Source organism: Cottoperca gobio, chromosome 8, assembly GCF_900634415.1.
Source record: "Cottoperca gobio chromosome 8, fCotGob3.1, whole genome shotgun sequence".
NCBI classification, from domain to species: Eukaryota; Metazoa; Chordata; class Actinopteri; order Perciformes; family Bovichtidae; genus Cottoperca; species Cottoperca gobio.
In genome coordinates this window covers 11,832,502-11,842,758 of record NC_041362.1, presented here as the reverse complement: position 1 = coordinate 11,842,758, position 10,257 = coordinate 11,832,502, and the positions used below count along the sequence as shown (strand labels likewise).

The 10,257-nt window shown below is 42.2% G+C and overlaps 1 protein-coding gene across 4 annotated transcripts; it reads right to left on the bottom strand.

Moving 5' to 3' along the window:
• Nucleotides 1-16: 16 nt before the first annotated feature.
• LOC115012832 (far upstream element-binding protein 2-like) lies at nt 17-9,264 on the bottom strand. 4 transcript variants are annotated; one of them, XM_029438656.1, is made up of 19 exons: nt 9,172-9,256; nt 8,308-8,481; nt 7,231-7,333; nt 6,881-6,940; nt 6,612-6,648; nt 6,434-6,486; nt 6,259-6,330; nt 6,098-6,155; nt 5,565-5,754; nt 5,266-5,364; nt 5,077-5,175; nt 4,892-4,994; nt 3,976-4,097; nt 3,464-3,748; nt 3,260-3,369; nt 2,863-2,951; nt 2,319-2,519; nt 1,834-2,021; nt 17-1,653 (listed from the first exon to the last, which is right to left on the bottom strand). In XM_029438656.1, the coding sequence occupies exons 1-19, from the start codon at nt 9,190-9,192 to the stop codon at nt 1,645-1,647; spliced, it is 2,073 nt and encodes a 690-aa protein (XP_029294516.1). In that variant the 5' UTR covers nt 9,193-9,256; the 3' UTR covers nt 17-1,644. The 4 variants fall into 4 exon arrangements, with proteins under 4 accessions (XP_029294516.1, XP_029294517.1, XP_029294518.1 ...); XM_029438657.1 differs by having other exon boundaries at nt 5,565-5,736; nt 9,172-9,255; XM_029438658.1 differs by lacking the exons at nt 17-1,653; nt 1,834-2,021 and having other exon boundaries at nt 2,377-2,605; nt 9,172-9,264.
• Between the last annotated feature and the right edge of the window lie 993 nt (nt 9,265-10,257).

Here is a 10,257-nt window from a genome sequence, read left to right as displayed (position 1 = left end):
ATGAAAGACAACAAAATGTTTAACACACATTTTAAAGTAATTGACATTTGCCCCATTTTTAATTCAGAGTATTGCTGCTGGTGGTCATCTATTAACAATATCAACACTGCTGCCATAGGCAGGCTCACAGCTGCCATTCAGATTACAAGATTCATACCTGATACATCTCTGTAAGTCAAAACCAACAGCCTTATATTGCTGAATATATGTACATAGATATCTTAAAGTGAGACACATTGGAAGACTACATTTCATTCTGTTACACACAATGACTGTGGGAAGGAGAAAAGGTCAACACATTGTTGTTGCATCCAAAACAAAGTATATAAAGTAAAAAGCAATCACGTGCAACCTTGAGATCAAACTAAATCAAAGCATGGTGCAAATGTGTAGTGAATGTAGCCTTACATGACATCATACATTGTAGAAGCTGCAGAGGGTGACACAACCTCTACATGAAAGTCACTAAACTCACAGTATGTGGTGGTTTTAAAAGGTCTGACAATCACTTGAGTTTTCCAAGCAATATGAGACTGGGATTGTTCACACACATTTTTAAAAATCATCTTTTTCTGTCTCCTGGACATACCAAGAGGCAGATAGGTGAGTGACAACAATGCTAAACAAATTGAGGCAAGGAAAAGTCTTAAATCATGGCAACGTAAACGAAACATCCGGCTTTATGTAGTGATCCTCACACTGGTGGGTATTTATGGCAGAGATGTTATTGAGGAGCCGAGGCCAAAACAAAAATGCATGACCTGATGCAAGGCCCATAAATCCTGCAACCTATGAGCCAGTTTAAAAGGTTGTCGTTCAACCTTCATGGCCTCCGCAATTAAAACATTTTCACATAACTTGCATGTGACTAGCAGAAGACCAACTGAAGCCTCACTGTAGGTAAAGGGTGGCCCCGCTCTTTATTAGGTGCTTTACTTTTAAGTGTTATGTCATCTACCTCTAGCAGCTTCAAGCAGTTATAAGTCCGCCCACATGCACGAAACACTGTAGAATTCCATTTGTACACTGGCTCACTCGTACAAAATACTGCAAGTGAACACATTCATGAGCAAAAGAAAAATTATCCAAATGTACACAAGTTGAAATACCATGCAATCAGCTGAGGGTAAAGGGACAATTTCATAATTTAAAAAAACAAAAAAACACTGAGCAAATCAGGTGAGCCTTAGAAAGGATTTCTCTGTATCAGATACACAATATGATTATAGTCCTAATAGCTATGTGCAATTCAGTATATATAACACAGGGGTTTGAAGTGCTTTAAAGATGGGATTAAAAGTCTGAAGAAGTTACTAAAAGGAAGATGAGACTATTATTGGCAACTTCTCTGCAATAAAATAAGTGTTTCAAGGCTTCTATGTTCATAATGTCATACATACAACATATGTAGAGTCATTGAAGCCGTGTACCTGTCTTCTCCATCGCCTCAGCTGCAAAGCACTGGAACACTTGTTCAGTTCACATTTTTATTCAGAAAGTATCCAGGTGGTGTTTGGTGTTGAGGAATGCTTTAATTTCCCTTACAAAAAAACAAAAAAATCTTAACAGGCTAGATCCTGCTGTCAAATTCAGGGTAGTCTTCTTCATCCTGTCTCCCTGATTCTCTCCTGAAGCCTTCTGCCATCACTGCATCTAAAATACAAACAGTTGAAAGGAAGCACATTCTTTGTGTGAAAACCACTGCAGGATAAACTTCTCATTATAAACTTTAAAGTGTATTAATTTTAGATTGATAAAATCTGTGTCAGATGCAGCAGACAGAATGACGCCATAGAAACACGATGAAAGCCTCGTTGTAGCCTCTGTACCAACCTGTCCTTGCTGTGGAGTGGCTGGCTGGTCGGGTGCCTGTCCCGTCTGTCCATAGTACGCGGCCTGCTGCCTGTAATACTCCGCCCAGGCTGCGCTGTAGTCGGGCTGCCCCCCTGTTGTGGATGCTGCTCCCCCAGCTGCTCCTGGGGCTGCAGCTGCTGTCCCAGGGACAGAGCCGCCTGCCTGAGCTAGAAGTGAGACAAAAGACACATGACCCAGCTCCCGATTCTCCCACAATGCAATACACACATTTAGTATATAAAACATATATATATATATAAATATAAAACGTATCATTTATATGATGTGCTGTTATTATTTGTACATATTTGGGGTTTGTAAATCATTCCTAATAAAATTCCTAATAAAATGAATTCCATCTAGCTTCTAAATATATGAAGAAAGAAATGCTTGAAATCCTAAATACCAGAACGGATTTTCTTCTTACATTTTTTGAATTTATACCAGATAGAGGAAGGTCTCACCCATCTTCTTGTAGTACTCCTCCCAGGCCTTGGTGTAGTCTGGCTGGCCCCCCGGCGTCTGTGCGGGCTGGTCCCCTGAAGTTTGGGCACCTCCAGCTGGATTTGCGGGGTACTGGGCTGGCACAGCCCCCGGTGGCTGCTGGTAGTACTGAGCGTAGTAGGCCGCCCAGGCTGCGTTGGGGTCATTGGCTGCTGCCTTGCCTAGAAAAGATGCAGGTTGGAGGGGGTGAGGTCCTCATAGGTGAGGGTGAGCCCCTGCTACTGGCCTGGAGACCGGGCTTGGAGACCAGGGGGGAAACAGAGACAGGGTTAGCTGCTGCTTAAGGTAGAGACAGTGCATCTCATCACAACATTTCCATCAGTTCTCCTGTTGACCTTCTCAGATTTAGAAAAAAAAGAAGCCATTACTCATCTGAAATGACTGAGAGGGTATACAGTAAAACATATAGCCTGGGATGAAAGTACTGTAGGTTTTCGCCAACATGCTAAAAATAAACATTGATCCCAAAAAACAGGAGCGGCAATGAAGTCAAAGGTGACTCACTGGGGTCATGGAGTGCCTGGGGCTGCCACTGCTGGTAGGTGTTGCTCCAGCCCTGAGGGGTGTACTGGTGAGGACCTGGAGGACCGCCACTGAGGAGTAAATAAATGTTTTATCATTACTAAGCTCTCAGGATCATCCCCCTGACAGTTATCTTTTTAAATGCTACCGTACAAGATACAGGGATAAAACAAATGTTTTAATATTCTGACAGAAAACATTTGTTCAGGCCAAGTTATACCCCCCATCTACAGTTTGTAAAACAATTTACAGAGAAGGACCTCCACTGATCTCATACATGGCCTCTCTGGAATCACATTGACGGAAATCTGTTGTAGTGACGGAGAACTTTAATCCCTGAAACTAGACAAACAGCTCCACATTAGTTGAAGTTACTCACTGAGGTGGTCCGGGCGCCCCAGGTGGTCCGGGGTTGTATGGGTTGGAGTTGTAGGGACTGATCGGACCAGGTCCACCTGGTGGCCCCGTGCCCACGGGACACAGTGGAATCTGGACAAGTGACATAATCACACATCAAATGAAGAAGAAAAAAAGAAAAGCATACATTTTCCTACATGCAAGTAAAAATAAAAATGGTAAGTGCCTCAATCTTCTCCTCAATGAGCTGCTTGGCGTGGTCGATCTGCTGCGGTGAGCCCCGAATTATAAAAAGCTTGAAGTTGGGGTCTCCGTTGGGGGGCGGCTGTCGAGAGATTTCTACAAAGGCTCCCGTCTGCTGATTGATGGAATTGACGTTCTCTCCTCCCCGGCCAATCACAAGTCCACACTTGTGGGCAGGAATAGAGAAGGTCATTTCCCCACCAGGGGGCCCCCAGCCGCCTTGTCCCCCACCTCGGCCCCTGTTGCCATCAGGCATGCCTGGAGGACCCTAAGGATGGAGGAGAGAGAAGGCCTCAGTACTATAGCGTTATTTTACTGCTGATGCTAACATACTTAAAAGCTAAAAGTCTTCCCAAAGCCTGCTGCCATATATTTACTCCACAACTGATTAAGATGATACTTTACTACATTTTATGGCGTGTGTCTCTTAGTTTATCGAGTGAACAAAAGCATTGTGTGACGGTTCATGTATGCGTGAGAAAGAGTGAGCCATACCCCCTGTCCCTCCTCCCTGACCCTGATGCTCTGCAGCAAGTCGTTGATAATCTGTGCAGCGTGCTCGCAGCAGTCAGGAGGGCCACTGACGTGGGCAATCTTTTCTGGACCATTCCCGTCATCTGGAAGAAAGTTTTTAATCTGCATTAAGCTATATTTTTTCAATCAATACCCAACTCTGTAACTCAAGACGTCATATAAGTCAGGTGTTGGCTGCCCGCTCCTAGTGGTGAAAAATCCCTCAGTTCAACACGCTGAAGAAATCATGTCCTGTTGTCATGCCACTGGTGTCCTTGTAAAAATAGGTTTTTGAAGGCACACCCCTTCGCTGAGACATTTTTTTTTAATGCATGTTAAGTCAATAGAAAACCAGACAGCTGGTCTGCAAACACACACACACACACACACACTCATTCACCTAATGGGAAAAATTCAACCAAAGTTAGAGAGTTGCTTGATTCGTTAGCTAATCAGCATTAAGCTGCTTTCCGCTCTGTGCTGAATATGGCATTGTTTTCAAAGTCCAAATTACTTCAACTTTGACCTCAATTGCCGCTGACCTTTCAAAGCACAAACAATGAGATAACAGCTGTATGAAGCGGCACAGGCAAGCAGGGGAGGTAACCATAGGAACAAAACTCACTAGCTGCGCCCTACCTCGTGGTGAACGGCGAGAACATTTCCTCTCATGTGAAGGCAGCTTAAGGCAAATTACAGTATATGCAGCCAAATGTAAATTTTGTTTTAAATAAATAAAAGGAAAACAAGGTTATTACTCTGGTGTGTAGTGTCTTTCATTTACATTTATTATTCTGTACAAGGCCATCAAACTTTTATGTTGTCTCGACAATGATTAGAACATAAATGTGCTGTTGCAAAATAAACATATATTTGATAATAAAAGTCAAACTCCTACCTTGTTTGAACTGTATCCTAACTCCGGCATCATTCTGGATTTTTTTGATCATCTCACCATTGCGCCCGATGACCACACCGACTGAGTGTCTTGGTACGGGGATCTGAGTGGAAAACAGAAGTATTTGGATTTGGTTCAAAGACAACTAATCCCACTTCTAATCTTGCTCCCACACATTAACTCACATCCATGCCTCCTCCCATTCGGGAGCCAAAGTCATTTCTTTCACTAAAGCCACCCTGGTCTCTCTCCCTCAGAATCTCCTGCACCATCTCCTGGGCTTGCTGAAAAGGAAAACATGATGATTGCAGTACATGGCAACTCAGCACCACATATTTTATGTTGAACTTCATGAGACGATTTCATAAATGTACCTGGACTTTGTAGGGATCTCCGATAATGCGCAGGGGCTTGTCAATGTTTGGTCCCTGAGAGACATCCTGGATCAGGATCATCTTTACCCCTGCACGCTCCTGTAATATAACACAATTAAAGATTATGGTTATGTGCATCTTCATTAAAATACATGCATTTGTATACTGCATTACAATATTGCCAATCTGAAAACACAACTTTTTTTAAAAAGTGTGAGTAAAATAAAACTATCTCCGATGACACATCAAGATAATTAGAGTTTCTTAATTAAAGCAAAAGCAAAAGCCGCGCAGTATACCTGTAGCTGTTTGATAGTCTCTCCTCCCTTGCCAATGACAAGGCCAGCCTTGCCAGCTGGGATCATCATCTCATGCACCGTGCCGTTCTGCCCGTTGGTGGACTCGTGATAAGAAGACGGGGGCGTACCCCTTCCTCGTGACACTATCTCATCCAACAGCGTCCTGGCATCCCTAGCCGCGGGAGAGACTCTGCATCCATTTTACAAAGTCTTGTAATTAAGCTGATCTAATGGCAAGTGACACGGTCATTATAGGTGACCCATTTAAAAATGGGATAATGGGGCTTCAAACTAAGTGAATCATTATTTAGTAAAATGTTTGGACAAACACTGTTTTAAAAAAACACTTCATACAATAATCACAATAATAATAAGAAGACATTTTATTTAATGTTGCTTTTCATGGCACTCAAGGTCACCTTACCTCACATAAGATCAGTAATAGACATGTCTTTTTAACAGTAATATTCTATTCCTGGATTTTCAACCCACTTCATAATAAGTGATCATTATTGATGCCGTCTGAAACTTACTGTATGGAGTCTTGGGAACCTGTGAGCGAGACGCTTCTATCTGGAAGGCCTCCGCTGTCTGGACACACACAGAGTACATAACATATGAGTTCAACACCAAAATGAAAATAAAATTGTAAACTATAACAAAAATGTAAAACCGTGGAAAGTGCAGACAGTACCTGGAGCTATCTGAACCTTGCAACCTGACTCCTGTTGAATCTTATTGATCTGTTCACCTCCACGGCCGATAACTGAGGACGAAGAGAGATCAAACTGTGTTGTTGGTGTGTCACACTATCAATAGGGGGATGTGTTTGTGTCTCATATCACAGAAAAGAGTTGGGCTGCACTCACTGAGTCCCACCATGCTGTCCGGTACACTGTACTCCTCTGTGCTGGATGCGGGCCTGACACCATCCGCAGGCCAGGATGACAATCAAGGGAAAAAGAGGCAATAAATCAGGTAATAAAATACTTTTCTAGTTTTAAAATTTACCCAGGATACAAAAGGTCTCAAACTTTGAGATCTTACCTTTGTTGTGAGAGAGCGGCTAGCTGCGCACCAATAGCTGGGAAATTAACAGAAAAGAGAGAGTGGGAAAACAGAGCAAAGGAGAAGTTTTGGGATTACTTATGGACTGTGAGACAGAGCCAGGGGAGGGCAGCATGGACAGAGAAGGGTAAAGGGTCAAACTACTGGAACAGAAGTACTGCAAGTATGAATTAAATAGTGTCAGCTATGACTTATAAACATCACAAAGCAAAAGGTAAAGAGAGCATAAAATAGTGGGATGAACTCACACAATGCATTGGCTGAATCCAAGTCACTCTGAGCAGCCAACTTCTTGCTCTCCGGTTCATCTATCAAGTGAGGAAACGACAAATATCTACTGTAATTGTGCGTGTGTGTGTGTGTGTGTGTGTGTGTGGGGGGGGGGGCGGGGTGCGTGTGTGTATGACATGTCTGTGAGGACAGCACAGAAAATACCTTCAGCATCTAAAGCCATCCTTGAGCGTGCTATACAGATGTGGCTAACATTTCTATGTATTTATTTAACAGATGCTTTTGTCCAAAGCAACGTACAAATAAGGCAAAACGAAGCCACAGTAGATCGAGGAGACTGCGCACTAAGTAGCGCGACCACCAATACCTGCATCCTCCAGCTGTCGTTTCTGTGCAGTGAATGGAAAGCCATCTGATGCAGTGTTGTTGTTCATGGGAGATGCAGCATCCCCCCCAATCTTAGCTGCAATCTGAAACACAAGCATAAATTTCACCATGACAATTGAACTATGAAAAGAACACACTGTGCGCCCACATATTAACACGCATGTATAAGCTACACATCTGACTGAGCATCTTAGACTGTACAGCCTTAAGCAATAACAGAATCAGTCAAATAAAGGTAAACAACAGGACTATTATGTACACAACTATGTGAAGAATCGGTGTAAATATATATTATGTTAAGTTATGTATTTATTGTGACATTACTGTGACAGTATGTTGGGACCCTTCTAGAAAATAAGAGGGTACATCTCAGGGTTTTTTTTATCTTAATAAATAAATAAAAAGTCCATATACAATTGTTCCGTTAGTTGTAAACTTTACAAATAGCACAAAGAAATAAATACTGAATGGATATACATTGACTGCATGCTTATGTACATGTATAGATGTCTATATACCTGTATATACAGAGTGTACTATTTATATTGAGTGACAGATGATATGTACACATACATTGTAATCTATTTTAAATTGTACTTATCCTATTTTCACTCTTATCATCAAATTGTTCTTTGGTGAACCAGTTTTTAACATTGCACTATGATTGTTTCCTCTATATGCCAAGCACCTTGAGATTTGGCTATATTTTAAACATACATAAAAATACAATGGATTTTGGTTATTTTTATAAGTTATAAGTTTATAAGTATAAGTATTTATAAGTTGTATGACTTTAACAATTATCTGCTTGCCCTCATACCTGCATTAGTTTTACATCAACCACAGTTAGTTTAGTGTTTGTCGGGACACAGACAGTGTTTTAGCTTGCTGATGTACAACAAACAGTGACATCACGTGACTAGCTTGGTTGTGCTATTATGAACAACTCGTAAATGATGTTACAGAATATTAATACTCGTGTTATGTGTCAGGCTGTGTCAACAATGTAATCCCTCAAGCTAACCAGTTAGCTAGCCCTGCCTGTCACATCCCTCACCTGCCGGGCCCGCTGCACCGCGTCCGCGAACGCATCTTTCTGGATGCCTCCTGCTCCATTCCCAAGAGCTGCCTGTCCGCCGAGAGGGGCCCCGGGTCCGGCTGGCGGCACTGCATTGTACTCCGACATGTTGACCAGAACACAGGCGATGGAAAGAGAGACGAAAACTGGGAGCTGCGCAGGAGTGGGATGGAAAGTCAAAAAACTAACGGGTCAAGGAAAGCATCGGAGACGGCGGCCGGGAAGGTGCTTTCGCGTTTTTTATTACTGTATCATCATATTTAAAACCGTACTCTGTTACAAGTAAAGGTCCTTCATTCAAAATGTTACTGAAGTAAAAGAACAAAAGTATTAGCATCATGATTAAAGTAGCTACCAAGAGTAGACAACTCATTATGCAGAATGGCTCATTTCAAAATATTCTATATCCTATTATTGTACTTGTGATGCATTAATGTGTACATCAGTGTAATGTTGCAGATGATAAAGGTTGGGTTAATTCTAACAAAGTGATATAGGCTACTGCCGGAAAACGTTACAATTATTTAGGGTTTACTTTAATTAAATGTTGTTTACAGATTGTCGACAATTTCTGTTTAACAGAATGATATTAAGTGTAGCATATTAATACAATGCATAGTTATGTTGCACTTACATTGATTTGGCGTATTTGAAGCTATTGTACTGCACTTAAAATTATTTCCCCTATTTGAAGCTAATATACTTGCAAAATTCTTGCTGTTTTTAGTTGTATCCCATGATTGTTTGCACTTATTGTAAGTCGCCTTGGACAAAAGCATCAGCTAAATTAAATATAATGTAAAAAATACCTTCCCTGTATTGATCGGGTAATATCACACTCACTGCTTGGAATGAAGGCTCCATCCATGCTAGCTGTCATCTTCACAGATGGTACCGTTGGTTCCTCGGATTCTTGTGCAACAGCTTTCAACATCCTGTCGATTAGCTCCTGCTCCCTCCTGTTCCACTCCTCCTGCCAGTGCAGCGTTGGTTTCTGCTTTTAACCCAGCTTGTCTTCAGCGGCAAAGTAGTGGCCCTTGTTTCGTGTTATCATGTCAAAGATTGTATCAAATAGCTCTATGATTGAAAGACCGGAAGAACCAAAAGGATTGCAGTCTGGAAAAGTGTGGGTACAGGTACCATACCCTCAACTATTGCAGTTGAGGGTATGGTACCTGTACCCACACTTTTCCAGAAACAGCTTGAGGTCTTTGCCTTCTGCAGCGATGTGCTCTTCAATGGACCTGGTATTGAGCCAGTCCCCCCAGGTGAACAGCACCATGCAGTGCCTCCAGACTCTCTCACTCAATGGCATAAAGAGCTCTACCGCTGCTTTGTAGTCATTCTCTGTAAAGGCTTTGGAAATTGGAACAACCAAGAGAAAAGTGTGAGGGCCCGGAGCACACATGAAGACGCTGCGCAGAACTTCACGCTTGAGCCAGTCGGTTGTCATCACGTCTGCAAACCAACCATACCCTTCCCCGAGTGTTCTCTGCCAATAAGTACAACCCTCTTGTCAGTGATTGTCTGCCTCTCTCCTGGATTTTTTTTTTATTAGTAATAATAATAACTAAATAATCATGAATTAAAAATGTTTAATTACCTCTAAACAACTCTTTTAGTATTCCTTCTTGTCTTTGGGTAATCTGTCTAATCCTTTTTGCCATCTTTAGCCTCTCTTCTTGCCTCCATCTGCTCTGCACGGCCCAGGTCGACTTCATAATGAGTATCTTTGTTTCCTACCCACATCTCTTCAATCTTCTCGAGGAGCTCTTTTACTTGCATCTCGTCACTGCGGCGAGTGTTGTCCAGCATGTGATACGTGTTCCCACACTTCTCCACAAGCCACTGCAGACCCTTTTCACAGTCTTCACTCCCAGCCAGTCACCTCTGGTGAACAGAACAATCGTGTGCATCCAGACTTCATCC